Source organism: Aulonocara sp. 'chitande type north' Nkhata Bay, linkage group LG5 (assembly GCF_057382095.1).
Source record: "Aulonocara sp. 'chitande type north' Nkhata Bay isolate Kocher_YH1m ecotype deep benthic linkage group LG5, A_spYH_male_GT1.1, whole genome shotgun sequence".
Taxonomy (NCBI): Eukaryota; Metazoa; Chordata; class Actinopteri; order Cichliformes; family Cichlidae; genus Aulonocara; species Aulonocara sp. 'chitande type north' Nkhata Bay.
This window is the reverse complement of record NC_141348.1, coordinates 6351567-6378983: the sequence shown is the minus strand read 5'-3', so window position 1 is coordinate 6378983 and position 27417 is coordinate 6351567. Positions and strand designations below refer to the sequence as shown.

General features: G+C 44.6%; 1 protein-coding gene across 6 annotated transcripts in view; it reads left to right on the top strand.

The window, feature by feature from the left end:
* Positions 1-27417, top strand: part of LOC147329784 (calcium-dependent secretion activator 1-like) — a 352004-nt gene that overhangs the window by 154832 nt on the left and 169755 nt on the right. For all 6 annotated transcript variants that reach the window (XR_015129022.1, XM_086291119.1, XM_086291117.1 and 3 more), the window contains exons 10-11: positions 17343-17451; positions 18222-18434. Coding sequence is in view for 5 of the 6 variants with exons in the window: in XM_086291119.1 (XP_086147245.1) it covers positions 17343-17451; positions 18222-18434 (322 nt within the window). In the remaining variant the exon portion in view is untranslated. The remainder of the gene's footprint in view (positions 1-17342; positions 17452-18221; positions 18435-27417) is intronic.

The window sequence follows — 27417 nt, the reverse complement described above, 5'->3', positions numbered from 1 at the left end:
CTACAGATCCAACAGATCCACAGGGGATGCCATCGCCCACGTCCTACACACCACTCTCAGCCATGTGGAGAAGAAACAGGGTAACTATGTGCGAATGCTGTTTGTTGATTACAGTTCAGCGTTTAACACAATAGTGCCCTGCAGACTGTTCACAAAGCTCAGGGATCTGGGACTTAACAGCCGTCTGTGTGCATGGGTGTTGGACTTCCTCACTGGCAGAACTCAGGTGGTGAGGGTGAGTAGATGCATCTCTAACAGTATCACCATCAACACAGGAGCACCTCAGGGATGTGTCCTCTCGCCACTGCTCTACTCCCTCTACACTTCAGACTGTGTGGCCACCCATGGCTCCAACACCATTGTGAAGTTTGCTGACGACACAGTGGTGTTGGGTGCCATCTCCAACAACGATGAGACGGCCTACATGGATGAAGTGAAGAATCTGGCATCTTGGTGCCAGGACAACCACCTCCAGCTGAACGTCGGCAAGACCAAGGAGCTGGTGGTGGACTTCAGAAGGAGTCAGCACAGAGACTACAAGCCCATTATCATCAATGGAGCTCCAGTGGAGAGGGTGCAGTCCTTCAAGTATCTTGGTGTCCACATCTCCTCAGACCTGACATGGTCTGCCCACATTCAGGTCCAGACCAAAAAGGCTAGGCAGCGCCTGTATCACCTACGACAACTGAGGAAGTTCAGGGTCTCTCCAAAGATCCTCAGGATTTTCTATAGAGGCGCTGTGGAGAGCATCCTCACACAGAACATGACATCGTGGTTTGGGAACAGCTGTGTGAAGGACCAAAAAGCTCTCCAGAGAGTGATCCGTACAGCAGAACGCTGCTGCAGGATTGCTCTCCCCCCGCTTCAGGACACCTACACCAGGAGATGCCGGACTAGAGCAGCGCAGATACTGAAGGACCCGTCCCATCCTGGCAACAAACTGTTCCAACTTCTGCAATCTGGTAGAAGGTTCCGCATCTTCCGGGCAAGGACAGAGAGACTCAAGAGGAGCTTCTATCCCCAAGCCATCCGGGCCCTAAACACACACACCCGCCCTCTCACATCATCTATAATTGACTGAGACAGGACTCTTCCAGACACTAAACCAAGGAACAATGTACATTTCAAATTCCTTTAATTTTAAATATGTTTATATTGTCTATCCTGTAAAATAGTCAGATGTCTATTCATATTAATGTACAGAATTCACCTGCTGGCTGCTACTACTGCACATTCACCCAATGTATATACTACATATATATAAAAAAAACACCCAGCACACCCCTGCGGGCGGTTTATCCTTCAAGCTCGGGTCCTCTACCAGAGGCCTGGGAGCTTGAGGGTCCTGCGCAGTATCTTAGCTGTTCCCAGGACTGCGCTCTTCTGGACAGAGATCTCCGATGTTATTCCCGGGATCTGCTGGAGCCACTCGCCTAGCTTGGGAGTCACCGCACCTAGTGCTCCGATTACCACGGGGACCACCGTTACCTTCACCCTCCACATCCTCTCGAGCTCTTCTCTGAGCCCTTGGTATTTCTCCAGCTTCTCGTGTTCTATATATATATATGTATAAAAACACCCAGCACGCCCCTGCGGGCGGTTTATCCTTCAAGCTCGGGTCCTCTACCAGAGGCCTGGGAGCTTGAGGGTCCTGCGCAGTATCTTAGCTGTTCCCAGGACTGCGCTCTTCTGGACAGAGATCTCCGATGTTGTTCCCGGGATCTGCTGGAGCCACTCGCCTATCTTGGGAGTCACCGCACCTAGTGCTCCGATTACCACGGGGACCACCGTGGTAATATATATATGAGTGCGAGAGGAACTGACCTGAAAAATAGGATCATGGCCAAGCTTGAAACCTGGATCCCCCGTAGCCGGTTACCAAGATTACGTGAAGTACCCTCAGAAGGTCTGCTAGATGATGTTAATGCAGCACTACGGGCAATACCTACAACCACGATTACCGACACTAACAAGCTGATCTACAATACGGCAGCAGTGATCAGTGAGATGCTTGGCTACAAGTTGAACAGCCACAAGGGGCAGTACCCTCCATGGAGAAGGAGGCTAGAGGGCAAGATCAAAGTAGCACGGAGAGAGGTTAGCCAACTAACGGAGTTGCAGAAAGGTGCGACGAATAAGGTGCCTAAGAAATACAGCAAGCTGTCCATACCTGAGGCCTTGGAAACTGCCAAGCAAAGACTCACAGCCTTGGCCAGCCGCTTGAGGAGGTACACCAGAGAGATAGAAGGCAGGAGAATAAACCAGCTGTTCTCCACAGAACCAGCAAAGGTGTACTCTCAGTGGCAAGGGAACAATAAGAGAACAGCACCACCAAGGCTGGAGACGGAGCAATACTGGAAGAGCATATGGGAGAAGGATGCAACCCATAACGGCAATGCTCAGTGGCTAGAGGATCTGAGGGCAGACCACAGCGACCTCCCTGAACAGGGTCCAGTAACCATCACAGTGGCAGATATCCAAGAAAGGGTCTCCAGTATGAAGAGTTGGACAGCACCAGGGCCCGACATGGTTCACGCCTACTGGCTGAAGAAGCTAACTGCACTCCACGAGCGTCTGGCAGCACAAATGAACCAGCTGCTAGTTAACGAGAGACACCCGGAATGGCTAACTGAAGGCCGGACGGTCCTGATCCCCAAGGACCCCAAGAAGGGACCGGTCCCCTCCAACTACCGACCAATAACCTGCCTCAGTACTACATGGAAGCTCCTGTCAGGCATCATATCGGCTAAGATGAACAGGCACATGGGTCAATACATGAGCGGGACACAGAAAGGAATTGGCAAGAATACCAGAGGCGCAAAACACCAGCTACTGGTAGACAGAACAATCAGCCGAGACTGCAAGACCAGACTGACCAACCTGTGCACTGCCTGGATTGATTACAAGAAGGCCTATGACTCAATGCCCCACAGCTGGATACTGGAATGCCTAGAATTGTACAAGATCAATGGGACCCTAAGAGCCTTCATCAGGAACTCAATGGGGATGTGGCATACAACACTAGAGGCCAACTCCAAGCCCATAGCACAAGTCACCATCAAGTGCGGGATCTACCAAGGAGATGCTCTGTCCCCAATGCTGTTCTGCATAGGCCTGAACCCCCTCAGTGAGATCATTAACAAGACTGGCTACGGATACCGACTACGGAACGGAGCAGTTGTCAGCCACCTCCTGTACATGGATGACATCAAGCTGTATGCCAAGAGTGAACGAGACATCGATTCACTGATCCACACTACCAGGCTATACAGCAATGACATTGGAATGTCGTTCGGACTGGAGAAGTGTAGTCGGATGGTAACAAAGAGAGGGAAGGTAGTCAGAACTGAGGGGATTGAACTACCAGAAGGCAACATTGCAGACATAGAGGACAGCTACAAGTACCTGGGGATCCCGCAGGCAAATGGGAACCATGAAGAGGCCGCTAGAAAGGCTGCAACCACCAAGTACCTGCAGGGGGTCAGGCAGGTCCTGAGGAGTCAGCTGAACGGTAAGAACAAGATCCGGGCCATCAACACGTACGCCCTGCCCGTGATCAGGTACCCTGCTGGGGTAATAGGCTGGCCAAAGGAGGAGATAGAAGCCACTGACATAAAGACAAGAAAGCTCCTTACCATGCATGGAGGGTTTCACCCCAAGTCCAGCACCCTGAGGCTGTACGCTAAGCGGAAGGAAGGGGGCCGGGGACTGGTGAGTGTCAGCACCACAGTCCAGGATGAGACAACGAACATCCAAGAATACATTGGGAAGATGGCCCCAACTGACCGAGTGCTCAGTGAATACCTCAGGCAGCAGAAACCCAAGAAAGAGGAGGGAGACGAGGAACCATCATGGAAGGACAGAGCCCTGCACGGTATGTACCACCGGCAGATAGAGGAGGTGGCTGATATCCAGAAATCCTACCAGTGGCTGGACAAAGCTGGACTGAAAGACAGCACAGAGGCACTAATCATGGCAGCACAAGAACAAGCTCTGAGCACAAGATCCATAGAGGCTGGGGTCTATCACACCAGGCAAGACCCCAGGTGCAGGCTGTGTAAAGATGCCCCAGAGACAATCCAGCACATAACAGCAGGGTGCAAGATGCTAGCAGGCAAGGCATACATGGAACGCCATAACCAAGTGGCCGGCATAGTGTACAGGAACATCTGTGCGGAGTATAACCTGGAAGTCCCGAGGTCAAAATGGGAGATGCCCCCAAGGGTGGTGGAGAATGACCGAGCTAAGATCCTGTGGGACTTCCAGATACAGACGGACAAAATGGTGGTGGCTAACCAACCGGACATAGTGGTGGTAGACAAACAGAAGAAGACGGCCGTAGTGATCGATGTAGCGGTTCCGAATGACAGCAATATCAGGAAGAAGGAACACGAGAAGCTGGAGAAATACCAAGGGCTCAGAGAAGAGCTCGAGAGGATGTGGAGGGTGAAGGTAACGGTGGTCCCCGTGGTAATCAGAGCACTAGGTGCGGTGACTCCCAAGATAGGCGAGTGGCTCCAGCAGATCCCGGGAACAACATCGGAGATCTCTGTCCAGAAGAGCGCAGTCCTGGGAACAGCTAAGATACTGCGCAGGACCCTCAAGCTCCCAGGCCTCTGGTAGAGGACCCGAGCTTGAAGGATAAACCGCCCGCAGGGCCGTGCTGGGTGTTTTATTATATATATATATATATATATATATATATATGTGTGTGTGTGTTCTTCCTCTACTCCCCCCCCCCCCCCCCCCCCCCCAATTTTTGCACATGTCGAGGAGTGCGTCAGGTTACATTTCACTGTGTGTTATACTCGTATAACTATGCATGTGACAAATAAAGAACCTTGAACCTTGAACCTTGTTTGCTGTATAGGCCTTAGCTCTCCTTGAAGTTAAATGTCAGTCTAAGCCTAACAGAGTTTTAAACTAGCAGAAAGTAAACATTTGAAATGCCATTTGGACTCCTCTTTCACTATTTAACTTTATGTTAGTCCTTTTTATCCCTTAAACTAGCCAAGGGATGTAACATGTGGCTAAACATGTCAATCCTGGTCCAATTGGGTAGGAGAGAAAACTACAGAGTCTGACATTGTTTTGGCAGAACAGTTGAAATGATAATTTCCCAGTAGTATAAAAAATACAAATGCACTAAGGTTCATTTTTTTGAAAGAAATTAACAGAAGATTGTACACTATGCACAATTATGAGTTTGTGACTGTGGTTTATTGTGGTCCTTTACTTACTTATTATTGAGTTGTTTCATTTTTATTGCTCTATTCTTTTGTGCTGTAGAAGATGCACTTAATTTCTTGTTGTGGAAATGACAATGACAATAAAGTATCTAAATCTGATATAGCATAGATTGTTTATATATAACATGTGTTTGCATTTGGAAAATTGCATTTTGCATTTGCCCATGTCGGCTGATGTGGTGTCCTGGCCCACATCCGATGAAAATGGGTTTTCTGAAGTTGCTCCTACACTGAGTAAAAATATTGTTTCCTGCTGTGTTATGCTTGAACCTCAGTACATTCACCTTTCTACAAAGAAATCACAATACTGTGTGGTCAGTGTCTGGACCTGAAGTTTTAAAAACACTGATTTTACCGGCTGAACTCACAAATAAAGGGACTTCAGTGGTTGACAATAAAGTTAAGTTAAGCGGCTGTTTCTAAGGCAGCAGATTTTCATCGGAGCATTCTGTTCCCACAACTGTGATTTACGTCATGTTATGATTTAGGGACAGAGCCCCTGATTTCAAAGGCTTAGCCTTGTTTCTTGAAAGACATTGGAGGGATTGCTGAGTTTTTATTTATAATGGTTTTTCTGTTTCTGAAACTGTTAATAAAGACACCATTTTGTGTTCACAAGCTTTTTAATGCCCACATTAAGTGTCAGATGTCTGATCCAGTTCAATAAATTATTTTTCTGTTTCTAAGCTTTCTGATGAGAGGACGGTATTCGTTGCATCTCAGACAACCTTCAAGCATGTTTGTTTTTAGCCTATGCAAAAAGGCCCTCTGTTCAACTCAGTTTCTGTAACCCCTGGACCCAAGCCTCCCCAGAGACTGTTGTTCCACCTGGGGCCTCCCCCACCTGAACTGAGACCATGGATTTTTTCCCTGTCAGAGCCTGAGCAAACTGAGGGTCCACAGTACCTTTTTCCAAGGACCTGGAGGGTGTCTGCTGTTATTTATGGCCTCCTGCTGGGCTGTCTGACTGCCATTGTCTGCAGCTTCCTGCCATGCCACCTGAGCTGGTTCATCTCTGGCATTGGCCACCCAGCCGGCCCCCAAAGTTTCTTCGCCTCACTAGGGGCCTCCCAGCCAGGCAGCAGAGATTCTTAGCCTTTTCCGCTGGCCACTCATCCAACTCCCTGAACTACTTAGACCCTGCTGTGGGCCAACCAACTGACCTCATGAACTGCAGCCCTGGCGTGGGCCGACTGGTCATCAGAACTGCTCGAAAGCCCTGCTTCATGACCAGCTTGACCCTGTGCACTGTTTCCTGTGTTTATTTGAATTTTCTTCTTCCTGCGTTGTTTGGCAGTATCATTAGAAGCATGCATTTTCAGTTACTCATTTTTGACCACGATATGGACTGCTTTCTTCCATTTGCCCAATATCTCTACAATTAGAAACATCCCTGTGGCGACGCATAGTCGGCGGTGCCCACCATGTCAAACACACGGGGAAGCAGGGGTTGTTCGGTATTGTGGTGTGTTGCATGTGCGGCTGGCAGCTTGTGAGCTGCAGTCGCGGTAAAAAAAAAGGCTCAAAACAACACTCTCTGGACCTGCCGTGTCTCATTCACACCACAGTGGTGGCGAAACCCAGATGCTGGCCGAAATAGCGGCCACCCAGAGGGAGCAGGCGGCAGAGGTGCGCCGCCGGTGGGAAGAGCTGCGGGACCAGGCTGAGTGCCACCTGGGCTGAATCGCGGAGCTGGCGACATTGCTCCAGGCGTAGTCAACACCTCTGCCGCCAACCCCACAGGTGGAACCTGGCGGTGGAGGAACCATGTGGGGCACCTCGGCAGCTGGAGGTGGTGGACGAGGCGCGTGGGGGTCCGCGCCTGCGAGAGGAGGGGGAACAGCTGGGTGAAAGAGTGTTCCTGCCACGAGCGGTGGAGGAGCCGCTCCAGCCGGGGATGGAGGAAGTCCACGAGGGTCCGCTCCAGCAGGGAGCGGTGGAGGAGTCGCTCCAGCTGGTAGCAGTAGAGGAACTGTGTGGGGAGGTGGAGGTCCCCGTGCAAGGGGAGCCTGCTCGATCTGGGTCCCAGGGCACGACCTGATCTGGACCGATGGATGCCGGCCCAGCCGCCTGTGAGCAGGAGCTCATGACTGTGCCTGCAGGGTCATGTCGACTTGGCCACCTGGCGAGCCGACACGACCAGGCGGTCTCCAGACCAGCGTTGCTGCCACCGCTGGAGGCGTGGCCGGCCTCTGGAAGGGACACGGCCCTATCGCTGGGTTGGAAGCCAGTTAAGGGGAGTAGGTTTGGCCGGACGGCTTCCCAGCCTCAATCAGGCAATGGGGGTATGTGGTGAGTCGTGGTCGGCGGTGCTGTGCGGGCTCACCTACACGGCATGTGCAGGTGAGGTACATAAAATGGCTCAAAACAACACTCTCTGGACCATTCACACCACAATCCCATCTCAAATTGGCACTGAAAAACTAGTTTATGTATTTATTACTTTTAGGCTGGACTGCTAGACTAAGTTATAACTAACTAACTAAAAAGCCAGCTGACCCAAAAAGATGGCCTCAGAATCTCATCTCTGATTTTTGTGGATGATGTGGTTCTGTTGGCTTCATCGGGTGGGGGCCTCCAGCTCGCACTGGAACGGTTCGCAGCCGAGTGTGAAGCAGCGGGAATGAGGATCAGCACCTCCAAATCTGAGGCCATGGTTCTCAGCTGGAAAAGGGTGGAGTGCCCACTCCGGGTCGGGGATGAGTTCCTGCCCCAAGTGGAGGAGTTCAAGTATCTCGGGGTCTTGTTTGCGAGTGATGGGAGAAGGGAGCCGGAGATCGACAGACGGATTGGGGCTGCAGCTGCAGTAATGCAGACGCTGCACCGGTCCGTCGTGGTGAAGAGGGAGCTGAGTGTAAAAGCGAAGCTCTCAATTTACCGGTCGATCTACGTCCCTACCCTCACCTATGGCCACGAGCTGTGGGTAGTGACCGAAAGAACGAGATCGCGGATACAAGCGGCAGAAATGAGCTTCCTCCGAAGGGTGGCTGGCCTCTCCCTTAGAGATAGGGTGAGAAGTTCGGCCATCCGGGAGGGGCTCAGAGTAGAGCAGCTGCTGCTCCACATCGAAAGGAGCCAGCTGAGGTGGTTCGGGCATCTGACAAGGATGCCCCCTGGGCGCCTCCTGGGTGAGGTGTTCCAGGCATGTCCCACCGGGAGGAGGCCCCGGGGCAGACCCAGGACACGCTGGAGAGATTATATCTCTCGGCTGGCCTGGGAACGCTATATTGGTTACTGTTCCCTGTTCCATATTTTAAGTAGAATGGGAGTTTTCAGGCTCCTCTTCTGTGGAACCAGCTTCCAGTTTGGATTCAGGAGACGGACACTATCTCTACTTTTAAAATTAGGCTTCAAACTTTCCTTTTTGCTAAAGCATATAGTTAGGGCTGGACCAGGTGACCTTGAACCCCCCCCCCCCCCCCTTGTTATTCTGCAATAGGTCTAGGCTTCCCATGATGCACTGAGTGTTTCTTTCACTCACCTTTTTCACTCACTAGTTCTTTATAAGCTATATTATATTTAATCATTATTTATTGTTAATCCCTGCCTCCCTTCCACAGTATGCATTTTTCTTGCTTTAATCCCCTCACCCTAACCAGGGACGGGCAGATGGCAGACTGTCCCTGACCTTGGTTCTGCTGGAGCAGTCTTCCTGTTAAAAGGGGGTTTTTCTTTCCCACTGTACCTAGCGGGGTTATATAGGTTGTTTCTGCTTTTTTATGTTATTTTAGGTTGCTTATTCTACAATATAAAGCACCTTGAGGCAACTGTTGTCGTGACTTGGAGGTATATGAGTCAAACTGATTTGAAAGTGTGAGGACAACAACCTCACCCTCACCGCGGACGCGGACTAGACGAAGGAGATAGTGGACATGATGAAGGAAAGGAGACTCCACCATGCATTCAGGAGCTTGAAGTCAACAGGGTGGTCTGCTTTAAATAGCTGGGATTCTACATAGTGAGTATCTCACCACACAGCTGGTTAAAAGGGCTCCACACTAGCTATATTTTCTAAAGAGGCTGAGGTAGGTTAGCATGTCACCCAGATCCTCAACAACTTATACAGCTCAATGGTTGAGCATCTTGACCAGCTACGTCACCATGTAGTACGGCAAAGCAAATGATATGGACTGCAAATGCTTGCAGAGAGTGGTAAAAACTGATGAAAAGATCAAAGGGAGTCCACTACACTCTCAATAGAACATCTGCTGTCATGCACATGAGTCCACAGGATAGTTACCTCCCCAAAGACTCTACCCTCTCGCATTACTGTCAGTTCACACTTCTACCATTTCAACAAAGGTACAAAGTGTGAAATCTAGGACTTGTAGACTAAAGACATCCTTCTTCCCCACTACTGTTAGACTCATAAACACGTGACAGGAATTTATAACCTTGGACTACCTCAATTTGCAACTGTACATTTTGTAATTTTTGCACACGTAATTGCATGTAATGTTCATATTTTGAAAAGGGAGACAGATGGTTTGCAAGAGCAGTGAAAAGAGGCTATCTATGTCCACTATGAGTGACCATCTTGGAACAGGGGGGCTTATGACACCAAGTGTCTGCCACCTACAATGCAGTTTTGAGATCCCTTCCTCAGTCAAATCTTGCATCAGGTGATCTCAGGTGAGGCAAGGTTGTGCAATGGTTTAATCCAAAACCTCTGGTGAAAATGACCCAAGCCTTTTTTCAAACCTTGATAACATGATCAGTGGTCGGTCAACAACTCTCTTAAGTGACAACCCCCATTAAGGTTTAAATTCCTGGGACTCACCACCATGGTTTTAGAAGCGTCTCAGATGAGAGGTGAAACATCTTCGAGAAACCTGAAGAAGTCCAGTTGCTTTCTTTCCAAGTAATTGCACCCTCACTGTTGTCTACTGCACATGAAGTTGATGTAGCATATTAAATTGCATAACTATATACATAGCTTATTTTAGCTGTTATATGCGGATTTTAGGAGAATAGGTCATCTGCCACACTCAACTGTCCTGCCAACCACCAAACCCAGAGTCGGCCAGTGGATTGACAGAGAGAGAGCCATGATTTTCCGTTCCAGAGTACATGTCTCCACTTCTCTAGAGTTCAGTGGCAGTGTGCTTTACACCACTGCATCAAACTCTTTGCATTGCATTTGGTGATATAGGGCTTGAATGCAGTTGCTCAGCTATAGAAACGTTGTCCATGAGCTTCGTGACCTTTAAACAAACTTTCATTACAAGTTTCAAGACCTTTGAACAAAATTTCTTGTCTTTTTTTTTTTGCCATAAAGAAAAATCTGGATAATTTCTGCTGTCTGAGTCAGTGATATCTTACTCCATGGCGTCATGTTCAAGTCTGGAAAATTGTAGAGTTTAGAAGGTTCTTATAGAGCATAAAAAGGCCTGTCTATAGAGCATAGAGACAGGGATGATGAGAATGGTAAACGGCCTGTATTTGTATAGGGCTTGTACTAGTCCCCCCTAGGGACCCCAAAGCGCTTTACACACCCAGTCATCCACTGGTGGAGGCTACAGTTGTAGCCACAGCTGCCCTGGGGCAGACTGACAGAAGCGAGGCTGCCATATCGCGCCATCGGCCCTTCTGGCAGTAGGCGAAGTGTCTTGCCCAAGGACACAACGACCAAGACTGTCCGATTACAAGGCGAACTCCCAACTCTTGAGCCAAGATCGCCCTAGATCGAGAAGGCAGAGAAGAAGCTTGTCGTGGTAGGTGTGGCAGACCGTGGGGATGAGAGGAATGAGGACCCCCTACTCCCTACTCCCGTGCTCCATGCTCAGTCTCCGTTCCCTGTGTACCGTCCGTATGCTTCCTGATTTTCACAAATCCTCCTGGGGAAACACGCATACAAGGGCAGCCATGAGTATTTAGCAAACTGGCACTAACCTTGCACATATTACTGAGACTGACAGGAAGTCACTCAACGATCCAGCATCAAGGAGCTCTCAGCCACACTGTTTGGTAGCTCCTCTGACGAGGCTTGATCAGCACCAGGTGTGTGTGGAGATTCTTGGGTGTGACCGGTCAGCTGGCAGGGCCACACCCACCAGCCCTGAAAGTGCCTGTCACGACCGCACCCTCACACACACGCACACACCCATACACACCTGCCAGTACACAAACAAGGAACACAGGACAGCAGCAGTGCAGAAGGCACAACCCTCAAATAATAATAATAATAATAATTATAGTCCACACTGCTCACGGACCCCGAGTCCCTGGAACCGGGTCCGTGACAGAGCTAGATCTTTACTAAAAAAATACTGACCTGCACAGCTTGGACAGAAGACATATGTAGAAGCTGAGTGTTCTGTGCAGTAATGCCTTCAATCTGCTTGATACTTTATACAACATCCCCATTCACCCATTCAGAGACATTCACACTGATGGATGCATCAAAGATCAGCTGGGAGTTAATATCTTGCCCAAGGAGATTTGACTTGTAAACGGGAGCAGCCATGGATCGAACCACCTACCATCTAAATGTCTTGGTGCAGTCTCAATCATCCAGGTAAGTAAATCTCAAAAGGTTGATCCTGTTCATCTGGATGTTTTCAGTGGGAGAAAGGTTTCGTCAATCAACCAAATGACTTCTTCAGTCTCAGCTGACTGCAGGTTTCCCCAACCTTATAAACAGAACATTTGCATAATGACTGAAATGCTTTGATCAGTGGTTGTTAATCAGTAGATGTTGATTAATGGTCACGACAATTTGCATATTAATGATCAAGGAACTGACCTCGTAGATTTAAGAATTTTAGCAACAATAGTGGCACTCATGTCACTGCTGTAGATGCTTGACAGGAGCTTGGATGTAATTAAGCTGACAGAAGGTGCTGCCTTACATTACCTATACCTCTAGAAACACATCCAAAAAATGGCTTTTCAGTTCAGTATGAGATAGTCAGTGTTCTTCATGACTCATGAAGGAGTTAATCTGGCCTCCTCCAGAGACCAACATGTCTCTTCTCCAGAGACTTGATCTTGATCTTCTCTAGGGAGAATACTTCTGCATGGCAACTTCTAGGTAAAGAGATGGAAATGTGGGATGCCAAAATAGCATAAGAAATTATCTCCTGTTTTGCTCTCCATTTATGCAGCTGATTATCCTAATATACCTGACACATTTTTCATGCTCTCTTGATCTATGAAGAAATGTCACTTGGAGTCTGGTACGACTCTAGCCAACTCTGCTGCCACAATCCTGAAGTCCACAGATTAATCAGAAACATTTGTCTGTCCCTGATGAAGATTTAATAATTTTAACAACATTCATGGCATTCATGTCATAGCACACACACACAAACAGCCAAGCCCTTTCCAGAACGAAGTGCTCATCCTGTTTGCCTTTGTTCAACGGCAAACGAGCAGATATGGGTCCTGCTGATGTAGTCTTTGGTTAAGGAACTGCTATGGCTCTGTTCTTTTATTATTATTTTTTAGCAGTGTATGTATCCTATCAACCTATCACAGAGAGAGAGAGTGAGAGAACATTTTGGGATGGAAAAGAAGGGTGGTGTCTTGTCTGTACTTTAGATTCTGATTAGTTGTTGTGGTGTCCTGGAGGCCAGGGAGCTGCTGGAGCTGCTGTTCCCTCCATTCTTTATTTGGCCTCAGGTCTCATCAGTGCTCATCAGTAGTGGGCATTTGTCATTTGTCTCTCTCACACACACACACACACACACACACACACACACACACACACACACACACACACACACACACACACACACACACACGTGCGCGTGCTCAGAATGAACCTTCAGATAGAGTCAGAGCTGCCACTTGCAACAGGAGGAGTGGTGACAATGGTCTGTTGGCCAGGCATGGTGATTTGTGACGACAAGTTGGTATGACTGGCAGCTACAATAACAGCAGGCCAGCTACAGCAAGCAACAGGGTGTCACTACAGTTCGTGTTTGCAGCACAGGAAACAATGACAAAACCACAGCCACTATCTTTAACCAGACTCATACACTGATTTATGGGTTAGCACTGGCCTTTTATTGACTGCAAAGTGTAAAGCACTATTAGCATTACACTGTCTAGTCAGTGTCATATTACACTACATATTACAGCACAAATGTGTTAGGTTAAACAAACAGCCCATTTTACTTTTTTAATAGTCTTACTAATGCACTATCCATTTCTTGGTGTAAATGCATACTATAACATTAGTATAACACAGTAAAAAAATAATAATGATGCTAGTAATACTCATTTTAGCTACATGAGGTAGAAATGGATCACATAACATTTCAAATTCAAATTCAAATTTTTATTTGTCACGTACACAGTCATACACAGTACGATATGTAGTGAAATGCTTGGACAACTGCTCGTGACCTAAAGAGAACAAAAAAGGAAAAGGCTATGAATAAGATAGGAAATAAATATGAAAAATTAAAAAGGGTAAATTTAACTAGGAAGGAATAAAATATAAATTAAGGTTAAAAATGAAATAACTGTACAACACAAATTAGAATGAAGGGTAGATTTAACTGGGAGAGAATAAGAAAAAATATATAAATTAAAGTTGAAAATAAAATAACTGTACAACAAAATACACAGTATAGAACTATATAAGAATGTATGAAGAAATATAAATAAATAAATACACAATAACAGCAGCTGTACAAGTATTAACTGGAAATGAAGAATATAATGTCCAGTGTTGTGCAATCCACATTATGTCTTGTGCAGTGCAAATATGCTTAAAGTGATTTAAGTGATGAAGTGAAAACAATGTCCAGAAAGTCCAGTGTGTGTGTAAGAACTATATGTGTGGGTCAGTACTGTGTGGTGGTGTGATTGAGAGACCGTATCGCCTGCGGGAAGAAGCTCCTCCTCAGTCTCTCTGTGTTGGTCTTCAGGGAGCGGAATCGCTTTCCTGACCTCAACAGAGAGAACAGTCTGTTGTTGGGATGGCTGAGGTCCTTCACGATCTTCCTGGCCTTGGTCCAGCACCGCCTGCTGTAGATTGAGTGCAGGTCAGTGAGCTCGGAGCGGATGGTGCGCTCAGCTGACCGCACAACCCTCTGTAGAGCTCGTCTGTCCTGCATGGTGCTGTTCCCGAACCAGGTTAAGATGTTTCCCGTCAGGATGCTCTCTATGGTGCACGAGTAAAAGTTCCTGAGCACCTTGGAGGGCAGTTGGAAGTCTCTCAAGCGTCTGAGGTGGTAGAGACGCTGACGGGCCTTTTTCACCACGGTGTTGATGTGACAGGACCATGACAGGTCCTGCGTGATGTGAACTCCGAGGTATTTGAAGCTGTCCACTCTCTCCACTGGGCACTCGTTGATGACGGGGGTCTGGTAGTTCCTCTCCTGCTTAGTGCTGAAGTCCACTATCAGCTCCTTTGTCTTACTGACGTTTAGAAGGAGGTTGTTCCTCTGGCACCAGTTCTCCAGATTCCTAATCTCCTTCAGGTAGGCCGTCTCGTTGTTATCAGAGATCAGGCCCACCACGACGGTGTCGTCAGCAAACTTGATGATGGTGGTGGAGCTGGTAGTGGCCACACAGTCATATGTGTACAAAGAGTACAGCAGGGGGCTCAGAACACACCCCTGGGGGGCTCCAGTGCTGAGAGTGGTGGAGGCTGAGACATGTCCGCCCATCCTTACTGCCTGTGGTCTGCCAGTTAGGAAGTTGGAGATCCACTGACACATAGATGAGCTGAGTCCCAGATGCTCCAGCTTGGTGGTGAGTGTGGAGGGAATTATGGTGTTAAATGCAGAGCTGTAGTCTATGAAGAGCATTTTAACATAATTCCCCCTTCTAGTGTCCAAGTGAGTGAGTGATGTGTGGAGGAGATGAGAGATGGCATCGTCTGTGGAACGATTTGGATGGTAAGCGAACTGTAGTGGGTCCAGTGTGTCTGGTAGTGAAGAAATGATGAAGTCTCTGACCAGGCGTTCAAAGCACTTCATCACTACTGAGGTGAGGGCTACAGGGCGGTAGTCATTGAGAGAAGCAGGGTGGGGTTTCTTCGGGACAGGAACAATGATGCACTCTTTGAAGCATGTGGGGATCACCGACTGAGATAAAGAGATGTTGAATATCTCAGTGAACACAGGAGCTAGCTGGTATGCGCAGTCTCTGAGGATACGACCTGGGATGCCGTCTGGTCCTGCTGCTTTCCTGGTGTTCACTCTCTTGAAGGCTCTCCTTACTTCATGCTCGGAGATGACGAGCACGTTTCCGGTGCTGGCAGTATCTTCCTGTCTGCAGCCGTTAGCGCCGCTCGCACTAGCATCGTTGGAGTCCTTAGCTGCAGCCTCGAAGCGAGCATAGAAAGTGTTCAGCTCGTCTGCCAGAGTCACGGCCGCGTTCGTCATACCGGTTGTTGGTGCTTTATAGTCCGTTATTGTCCTTAGTCCCCGCCACAGGCTCCTAGAGTCACTCTGTTGGAGTTGTGACTCTAGTTTCCTCCCGTAGCGCTGCTTCGCCTCTTTCACCGCCCTCCGCACGTTATATGACGCAGCTTTGTACGGGTCCATGTCCCCCGTCGTGAGTCCCGTGTTGTAGGCAGTGGTGCGGGATCTCAGAGCGTCACGGATGGTTTTATCCACCCACCCACCTTTAACAAGGTGAAATGACAAGGGCACGCACACACAAGGGTAGGAGTTTGTGTCTTAAATAGCTATCCGATTGTTCAGTCTGACGTCACTAGCCGTGTCTGGGCCTAAACTCCGCTGCAGGTCCATATATCAAACGATCACTATGGCATTACTGAGAGTTGAAAAACTGTCTAAAGTCTTTCATCTTTAATAAAATGATCAGCGTTCTGCTCTACCAGGTGTAACAATTGAGTTTAACATCCAGGCATCCATGAAAATGGAATTTATGACATTTAACGGAGTTAGAAGTTAGCAGGAAGTTAGCTCGCTAGCTTCTATCTAAATACAATATAGCATGTCCTGACTGCGGGGTTTTGGAAACAAATTAAAACGTACAGCTCTGTTATCACTTCCAGCATAAATGAAGACAGAAAACTAAACAGCAGTGACGTTTGTAGGGTTACTGAAGTTGGGCTAGCTGCTATATAATGATGTGCTACGTGACCGCTAGCGACACAGCTATGTTAGCATAATATAAACAAGCTAACTTTTTTTCCACTCGATAAAAGTTAACGTGAGTGTTCTCGGTGGTCAGGAACAAATGTAATTGCATGGCATGATGGACCAAACTTCAGCCAGGAGAACAACTGAGATAATCCATCCACAATACGAGGTTAGTCATTCATATACTGCTGCATGGGCTGGGCTGTAGTTACATCCTAAGGTTTTAAAAACTGAGCTTAAATAAATGATTAGCGGTAATAAAAGCCGAGGGAGGTCAACAGTGATCACTGACTGTTTTAGGAGCTTTTTGAGATCAAATAGAAGAAAATACAAAACATTAAACATGTTCACAACACAAAAGCCATATTAAACGCAGACTACTTTAGGCCCGGAAGTAGGATTCGTCACGTCATCACTGAACAACCGGATTGCGCTAATGTCCACATTTATGTTAATCTCTTATTAACAGCTTAGTCGTAACAATTTCTGTATTTTTAACATCATGCCAAATTTTTAGTTTTACTTAATGTACTATCACCAAAAGTAGCCTAATTCACACCCTGTAAATGAATGCGCCTTCACATTGCTCCCCCTAGTGGAGCCGCAAGACATTACCACTTTTCTACCACATTTCTAAATGCTGCTCAGGGGCACTACCACTCGTGGTTGCATCATCCACGTGACAGGCAGGGGATATCATTACGGCTGCCCAACAACCGGTGGGTAATTGGTCGGGAATCCGTTAAGCATCCACCATTCACCGTCAGGGATGAGACAGCCATTTTAAGTGGCTGTATCTGTATATACAGTGGGAATAAAACCATCTAAAAGGAAAATTCCAGACCTTTATATTGGCCAGTCTCCACCACTCATTATATGTTATGTGGTCATGTGAAGAAATATTCCTTTGTTGACAGGAGTCTACTGTACATTAATTGACACTTGAGGAGGATTTGGATTTCCTGTGTTCAACTCTTAGCATGTTCTGATAACTGAATATTTCCTCTCATTGTGACTGGTGTAGGTAAGTCAGTACACCTTTGCCATGTGCAGCTACAGAGAGAAGAAGGCCGAGCCTGTAGAACTCCTTCAGCTGGAGGGCTACACGGTGGACTATACTGACCCCCAGCCAGGTAACGTTGCAAACACACACAGCGGCACAGTGGATGATAACATGCAATGTCCAAGGACTAATTTCACAGTTTGACTTCCAAATTGGCTGACATACCCATAGTCCCAAGGTCACGTTGCCTGATTAGATCCAAACTCTGCATGACTGAAAACTCCAACAGTGTTCACTTAGGTCTGTGGAGCCAAAGATAAGTCTCAGAAATATTGATGGATTTATCCGTGGATATGAAAGGAAAATCATGGTTTTATTTGCACATAAAACAAATAGAATTCACATAATTCCAAGTGTTCAGAATCAGAATCAGAAAGACTTTATTTATCCCTAAGGGGCAATTAAGATACAACAGAGCAGCATGACATTGAAGATAGTGTTGCTCCACCTAGCTTCATTCTGAACAGAGGTCAGACCAACCCAACTAATTGTTGCTTTTGGTTTATGTTGGGAAGAGAAAGGGAGAAAACAGAAGTGAAAAAAGATACTTTGTCTATCCCATATCTGTGAAAAAAATAATAATAGTAATTAAAATTATGACAGTAATATCTGGGGCAGCATGATATTGAGGTGATTAACAAAAAGTCCTGGGTTTAAATCCAGGATCTGTCTGTGGCCTTTCTGTGTTTGCATGTAGTTTCTCTCCAGGTACTCCCCCTACAGTCCAAAGACATGCAGTTAGTGGGTTTAGGTTAATTGGGCTACTGGTAAATATTTGTAATCTTCTTATAATGTTAACTGGTTTCCACACCAAGTGTTCTTCCCTTGTTTATTTTTCAGGTCTCGACGGTGGCAGAACATTTTTCAATGCAGTAAAAGAGGGTGATACTGTGATCTTTGCCAGTGATGACGAGCAAGACCGTATCCTATGGGTGCAGGCAATGTACCGGGCCACTGGTCAGTCCCACAAGCCCGTCCCTCCGACCCAGGTCCAGAAACTCAACGCAAGGGGAGGCACAACACCACAGCTCGATGCACCTATATCTCAGTTCTGTAAGTTTTCAGCTCTCATATTTGTATTTGCCTTTAAGTTTTTAACAAATTCTTGGTCAAAAACAGGATTTCACGGTCCACTTTTTTTTTTTCATGATTTGATTTTCTGGCACTGATACTGGCTCTGTCAAGTTTCTTTTTTTAATCACTCAAATTCAAAGAGAGAGAGAGAGAGAGAGAGATGAGATGAGAAACAGATTTTATTTTGTGGGGTTTTTGGTCTTAGCTGCATCATGTCTTGTTCTGTCTTTGTCCTCACAGCATTATGCTTTCTAAACAACAAAATTATTACCTTTAGTCCATTTGGGTACTGTTTAGCTGCATGTTGCTTGGCTCTTTGTAAAAGTGTTGGTGGCTTTGCTGTGTGTCTTTATGTTTCTCTGTTCCTTTTTCCTTCTCTTCTCATCCTTTAAAACCCTGACCCTACTTTTAGCTGGATTAAGTGGTAAGTGCTTTTTCCCTTTTCTGTCTCCTTCTCATTTTTGTTGCTGATCACTCTTGCTGCTTTTAGAACGCAGTCTTCTTATCACGTTTCTGCAGGCTGAAATCAGATGATTTGCCTCTACTTTTGTGTTCACGTTTATTATCTTGAGGCAGTGGATGGATCAGGCTACAAGAATGTTGCACAACAGACCAGGTTTTGTATGTTTTTTATTGTTTGGTTTTAATGGAGATAAAAGTGTGTCTAGTTCTTAACAGGAATTGTATTAGTAGCCTTTTCATTACAGTACAAAAAAACCCTCCTAATTTGGACAACATTTGGATACTGTGCAAATATCCTCTGGCATAGCCATAAAAACATAGACAGATGTTGTAGTACACTGCATCATTTTGTGTTCTCCTCAGATCCTGGTTGCCTAGAAACAAGCAATAACAGAAGAAACAAAGATGTTGACTGTAAAAGATAATTGTGTTTTTTAACGTTATGCAAATTAGTTAGTACAGCTGGGGCCATGTCAGATTGGAGGGGGCGCAAATGAAAGCATAAATTAATTCATTCATGCAGAGTCTGTGCTAAAGACATGGTAGCAGAAGCAGTGAGTACATTTTTGTATGAGTTGAGAAAACATGCGTAAACACATCCATTATCATGTGTTTATGTTTGTACTACTTACGAGTTTTCTACAGATTTCCATTTCGATACAATTTACTGAATCCAGTCAGACTCACACTGGTGACATTGACCTGTTTTAGTATTATAACATTCAGTTGTTATGTGACGAGTGGCTAACATAAAGAAATGTCTCTAGAAATCTGGTAGTTTATTCCCAGCAACTAAAATGCACTTTATGAAGATCTAAGCAGTGTGCCATTCAAACTGACTGTGAAATATTCAACAGTTATCATTATACCAAACAACCTATAAACGAGTTACCTAATCAACAGGAAATAAAATGCATGTCAAAGTTTCAGAATTATACGCAGTCACAGTTGTGCCCAGAAGTTGACATACACTCATAATAAGCACAAGTGTCATGGTAATTTGGGGTTTAAAATGATTTGCTTGAACTGTTTGAATGGTTGGCTTAGTTGGAAGAGCAACCGACTCTTAATCTTAGTCTCATGGGTTCAAGTCTCTACTGTGGACAATGAAGTATTTCAAATAAGTGTACAAAAGTTACTTATGCACTATGCTAAGTTCTGGAATAAGACCCCAAACAAAACTGTTGCCCTCAGAATGAGAAAATCGGTTAGGATGTCCAGGAACCATCGAGGCTTGCCACTGATTTGAAACTGCTTGAACACCAGCTTCACTGTCCACAGGGAAGTAAGTTTTATGTGGCTATGGACTGAGATGGTGCCACACCAAGGAAGAATCAAGCTCCAGCTGCTCAAACGGAGAAAAGCGTTATGATCAGAAAAGATGAAGATTGACCTATTTGGGCACAATGACGAGGAGTAAAGGTGCGATTTTTGGTGCAATGTTAATGGTAATATGCTCTGAGGCAGTTTTTCTGCCAGTGTTACTGGTACATTGCACAAAGTAAATGGCAGACAGAATAACGAAGATGAAGAAGGAGGTCTCTAACCTCACCTTAGATCAGCAGCTAGAAAGTTGAACCTTGGAAACAGCTGGGTGTTCCAACAGGACAATGATCCCCCCCCCCGAAAAAAAACCAAACAGGTTCTGGAATGGATAAAGCAGGCTTACATTAAGGTTCTGAACCTTATGAGTCCCGAACTCAACCATAAAAATTAGTGGACTATTCTTAAAAGCCCGATCAACCAATTTAAATGAATTCTATCAGTATTTGATATTTATTTTTATTTTTTTATTTTTTTGCCTGTCCCGTTTGGCTCTTTTGCATCAGAATTATTGTCTAAAGCCTTGCCGTAATGGTCTATTCGATTCACCTTTTATTGTTTATTTTATTTTATTTTTACTTGTTAAATACGGGACAGATTTGACTGGGGAAAAGAAAGGGGAGAAAGAAAGAGGGAAAGAAAAGAAAAACAGCGGGGAAGAGGGACGGGGATAAAGGGCAAAAAACAAAAAACAACAAAATAAGCAGACAAAAAATCCATCTATCAATCACCTGGATCACCTGTTGGGAAAGAAAAAAGAGAAAACAAGCAGAAGAAAGAAAAAAAGAGCAATACAATAAACAACATCATGATGATCTATGGGAATGTAACAGTAAATACTAGATATTAAATATTATTGTGCAGCACATAAGATCAACAGAACACAGTGTGCTTTGAGGTAGGAGCCAAAAAGGGTGTAGTTTGTGTGTGTGAGCACCCGTGTGTACACCTGTGAGCATGGACGCGCTTGTTTTTTTAAAAGGTTCCTTCATGTAATGATCTGCTAGAGCAGGGGTGCCCAATCCCGGTCCTCGAGAGCTACCGTCCTGCAGCTTTTAGATGCATCCTTGTTCCCACACACCTGAATGAAATGAATGGCTTGTTATCAGGCCTTTGCCAATCATGATGGCATGCTGAAGAGGTCAAACCATTTGATTCAGCTGTGTTGGAGTAGGGATGCATCTAAAAGCTGCAGGATAGTAGCTCTCGAGGACTGGGATTGGGCACCCCTGTGCTAGAGGGTGTGGGGGGGCCACTGCCCCGTCCTCCAGGGCATGAAGCAGGTATGGAGGAGATCAAAACTCCAGACATCCAGAGGCCCCCAGAACACAAGAGACCAAGGAAGACCAACAGAGGGGCAGCCGCGCCACTGTCCCAGAAAGAGCTGAGGAGAGTCCCAGATGAGGGGATTCGATATTTGACCAGCCAAGAAGTCTGGTCAGATATCCAGCCACAATTATGCCAGAAGCTGATTGATGGCTACCAAAAGCATCTGGTTGAGGCACAACTTGGTATGGGACACATAATCAAATATTAGTGGGGTGTTTGTCGATATGTTTAAGCCGTTCTATAGGATTTTGACCCTCTGAACTAGAGAAACTTCAAATTGAATTCAAACTTGTTCACTTACTTCTTATTTTAAAGTAATTACATATTTATGGTATACAATCATTCCACTCAGGAAAAAGAACAGTTCAAAGAAATAATTAAATGTCAAACTTACCACGATGTTCATGCCTGTAATGAAAAACTTATCACTACAACTTTCAGCCGTCCATGTCATGTCAAATAATCAAAGACACTGTAGTCTGCTAGGATGAGTGGGTATTATCCCACCACTGTATTTCACACGAGCCTTTGTGTATTAACTTATACACAAGCTCACATATATCACAGCATGTTCATTCGGTGCTTTATTCTAAGAATTACAATCATGTTGTCCACTGAATTTAAACCCTGAAGCAGGAGAGGCAGAGGGTAGGCTGATCCCTGTCCCCTCAGCTCCATGTAGACTTTACAGTTCTATATATAAAGATCCACAAACATTGATTCCTGTACTTTTATTTTTACAAATTTTCACAATCCTATTAAATTATTAAATATCAATATTATGGAAGTCATATTTTAGAGGGGTCTATCACCTCCAATAAGGTACATGCAATATAGTGGCAAGTTTCTTGTCTAACCCGTTTCACGATCACTGCAGTTCCCCTTAGTTTGACTATCATACAAATGTATGGTGTCGTTTTCATACATGGTAAAAAAAAAAGGGGTCTTCTCTTCTGCATGTACACATATTAGCTGTCAGTAAGCAGAAGCAGTTACGCCGCATTTAAATTTTCTAAGATACACAAATCTCAATAGTGTGATAAAGACATAAAAATACTGTTGGTAGGGTTTGTGAATTACTCATCGAATAGAAGTAATCTCAGCTGGCTGTCAGCACTGAAGCTTTCCAAATAGTAAATACCAATCTGACGTTAACGTTTCCTTTATCCTATTCTCCATCACTCCTCCTCTTCACCTTCTTTACTGCCTAGTAAAAAACAAGTTCTTTTTGTTTCCAAGTTTGTTATGGAAACATTTACAAATCTGTGAATGTGGATTTTAAAATTGTCAACATGATTTTACAAGTGCTACAAAGAGCCATTATTTGTGGAATTTTAACTTAATTTCAATTTCATTTTAAATGAACAATAAGAATCTACAATTTCACTGTTACACAATCATTCTGTGAAAGGTCTACGTAGTGTTGAGAGGAATTTGAAGAACACTCTGCATTCAAAGTTTAGGTAGAATTGCACTAAAGTCAAATAAAATTTTCATCAGCAACGTATTTGTGTTTGTCCTCACAGACAAAATTATAATCTGTGGTTAGTAAGAAACTTTAAACAAAAACCCTGTTATGGAACATTTAATCAGACACAAAAATAATTCTTCAGCAAGATTTCAATATAGCATAAAACAATTACCATTTTTAAAAAATTGGTTTGAGACCAATACACCTAATGAAGTGTAAGTAAATTTACTGAGCAAGTTGTTTCTGACACAACCACTGGATTCCCACTGAGTCCCAGCAGCTGGTAATTACCAAGGTATAAGTGCCAAACTATGAATAATACAGTGTGGTTACTGCACAATTAAACTGGGTAGCAATCAGTCAATGTTACCAAATAGCTATTTGCCAGTTCACACCTGGAACGGAGTAATGAATAATATAACATCTTGTCACCCCCCAGTGGAATTAGGTGGAGAAAACCAAGATCGGGTGTACTGGTGAAAAAACACAAATAAGAAAATTACATGTTAGTATTTAATCTCCGGTTTGTGAAAGATCATTTGCTGAGAAGTCCTTCCTTGCAGAATAATCTTTCATTCTCCTCACTTGCATTCACATTTTAATATGTTTCTCCATCCAGAAGAGTCAAGTTATGACATAGTCACAATCACAACACTGGTTTGTTTGGGGTTTTTTTTTAAAATTTTTTTAGATCCAGCAACTTTTCTTGTACCTACTGGGAAACTGGAGAAAACAGCTTGTAACAAAGTTGTTCATTGGTGATATTAGCTAAGCTGTTTGAAATGCAAATATGAATGCTTGAAAACATGACAGGCAAATGAAGGATGTATTTAAAGGGTGCAGCAGATGACAAAAAGAACTTGCTTAGTATCATTACAAAAGCCTAACCTTGACATCTCAGCATTTGTCAATAACTTCAAATCCTGGAATGCCATTTGAGATTGTTCTGGCCCACATTAAACCCATATTTCTTTTTATTGCCTATAACTAAACAATGATTTTGTTTATGTTTACATTAGCTTTAGAATTAATTATAATTTACTGTCTTTATTAGTCTTGACAAATAACACAGAAAAAGATGCGGCAATGCCTAATATCTATAAACATTCACTGCCCTTCAACAGAATATTGAAAAAACGTGTTAAGTTTAATAATTACTTCCTCTGAACTGTCAGCATGTATATTAGACCCCATTAAATGAAGAATGAAAGAAGTCTCACTATTCATAAATAATTCTGTCTCCACATCCATCACTTGACCCGGTTGTCTGAGCTAATTATGGGCCAATGTCCAACCTTCATTTTATTTAAAAAATCTTGAAAGAGTTATTATAAAACAGCTGACAGATAATCTGCTGATTAATGGTTTATTTGAGGAGTTTCAATCAGGTTTCAGTATTCATCACAGTATAGACGTAATAGTGAAGGTTATGAATAATCCTCTTATGGACTATTTGGCAATGGATTCATCTCTATTGTCGTGTAATGCTGTGCTGCTGTCAGGTTTTGGACCCAATATGCAGGAATCGGGACAAGTTGAGACATGAAATGATTTTAACTTTATTGCTGATTACTTGCAGAAGATAACAGAGTACCAAAGCTGGAACCGGAGCAGAGCAAGCAAGGGAAGTGAAGGGAACGGAAAGGAAACACAGAGGAATACAGGAATACAAACAAACAAAGGGTTTAAATACACAAAAAGGAACAGGGCAAAGTGAAGACACCCGGAGAGAAACAGCTGAGCTGAATACACTTAATCACATAATGGAAACCAAAACTGAACACAATTCAGAGGACAAGAGACTATTACAATAAACAGGAAAGCAGACAGAGACTATGACACACCAGCTTGACATAGACAAAGAGGGAAACAAACATGGAGACATGACTGACTCGGGAAAACGAGACAAACTACAGGGCACAGTGGGACAGGACAAAGAAAGGGACACAACTGGGGAAACAAAGGGAACAAGGGAAAAAGGGAGTTTTTCCTTCCCATGTTCATTAAGTGATTGCTCATACAGGGTGGTCTGATTGCTGGGGTTTTCTATCTATTATTAAACTGAATTGAGTTGAATATGCTTGTTGTCAGAAATATTTCAGGATTCAGATCCTGCACCAGTAATACATAAATGGCCTCAAAGCCACCCATCTTGTGTACTTGTGAATTGTTTTCTTTTGGCAGCTTGTTTATTTCCAAAAGGGGTTGCCACGGTGAATATTCACTTCAATTTTAAATTCAATTTTATTTATATAGCGCCAAATCACAACAACAGTTGCTTCAAGGTGCTTTATATTGTACATTAGATCGTACAATAATACATGCAGAGAAAAACCCAACAATCATATGACCCCCTATGAGCAGCACTTTGGCGAAAGTGGGAAGGAAAAACTCCCTTTTAACAGGTAGAAACCTCCAGCAGAACCAGGCTCAGGGAGGGGCGGGGCCATCTGCTGTGATTGGTTGGGGTGAGAGAAGGAAAACAGGATGAAAGACATGCCGTGGAAGAGAGACAGAGGTTAATAACAGATATGATTCAATGCAGAGAGGTCTGTTAACACATAGTGAGTGAGAAAGGTGACTGGAAAGGAAAAACTCAATGCATCATGGGAATCCCCGCCAGCCTACGCCTATTGCAGCATAACTACGGGAGGATTCAGGGTCACCTGGTCCAGCCCTAACTATATGCTTTTTAAACCTAATCTTAAAAGTAGAGATAGAATAGATTTGCATCATTTGGCATGCATGCTGGATTGAGACTGTCACTGGTCAACATGTTAAAAAAACTTACCCTACTCTTCACTTTTCATATCACTTTAGAATGAAATACAGTCACTGAGGCCTGTACTGACAAGCAGGGGTTTGGGTTATCCAGATAACTTCAGGGTTAACCCGGATTCTCTGTACTATGAAGTTGGATCCCTTCTTACCAGGGTAAATCACCATAGTAAATTATGTTGTGAGATTAACCTGGTCAAGTAGGTCAAGTTCTAGATAAGAGATTAACACAAGTATTAACTCAACATCTACTGTCCAATCAATTCTCCAGAATATAGCCAGAATATATCACCATTTCTGAAAGAACATCTGTGGGGAGAGTAGGTCATGTCTTTGTGTTCCCCTAATGAACATTAGTAATAAATAATATCGATTTACTTACTCTGTCTGCAGAGTTGTCAGACGGAGTGATTTTTTTTTTTAAAAAAAGAACCTTTATTTAATGTGGAACGGATGCTCCAAAGAAAAGTTAAAATTAACTTTAGTGGGTGAAGGGGGCCAGAAACTCTGGCTGCACAACAGTTCTGGGGAGTGGCCTGTTACAGAGGCTTAACAAGGCTCAAAATCTGGGGCTGCTCATGAGGGCAAAGAAATGGAGAGAAGCTATCCCAGGCTATACAGGATGCCCCGTGCATGGGGCCCAGGATTCTCACGTTTGCACAGTATTCTCAGGCAGCACAGAGTGGGCATACAGCTGACTGTGGAGGCAGGTGTTCAGCATGTGGCCAGGCTCCTCTCACCCTCAGAGCTGGGACTGTTCAGGGTACTCAGTCTCTGGGTTTGCTGTCTTGGCCTCAGTCTCTGGCTAACCTGGGTGGCAAGACTAGTGAGGAGCTTGCTTGGGTGGCTGTGCTGCTGCAAAAGTAATGAGGGCGGCTTTTGCGCAGGAGGTAGAGCAGGTCACCGACTGATCGGAAGGTTGGTGGTTCGATTCCTGGAAAATTAATTGGTAAATACTAACCCCAAGTTGCTCTCCGATCCATCCATCGGAGTGTGAATGTAGTTAGAAATAACGTATAGAGAAAGTGCTTGTGATTGGGTGAATGTTGTATACAGCACTTTGAGTATTCCGGGAGAGTAGAAAAGCGCTATATAAGAATCAGTCAAGTCACACCATAATGACTGAAACGAGTACCACTGGGCTGCGAAATCAGCTTAAATGAGAATACTTTTCAAAAGTTAAACTGCAGGAATGTCTTAAAGACATAAAGACCTGGATGGCCGCTAACTTTCTGCTTCTTAATTCAGATAAAACTGAGGTTATTGTACTCGGCCCTGAAAAGCTTAGAAATATGGTATCTAAGCAGATTCTTACTCTGGATGGCATTACCTTGGCCTCCAGTAACACTGTGAGGAACCTTGGAGTCATTTTTGACCAGGACATGTCCTTCAACGCACATATTAAACAAATATGTAAGACTGCTTTCTTCCATTTGCGCAACATCTCTAAAGTTAGAAATATCCTGTCTCAGAGTGACGCTGAAAAACTAGTTCATGCATTTATTACTTCCAGGCTGGACGACTGTAATTCATTATTATCAGGATGTCCTAAAAACTCCCTGAAAAGCCTTCAGCTAATCCAAAATGCTGCAGCAAGAG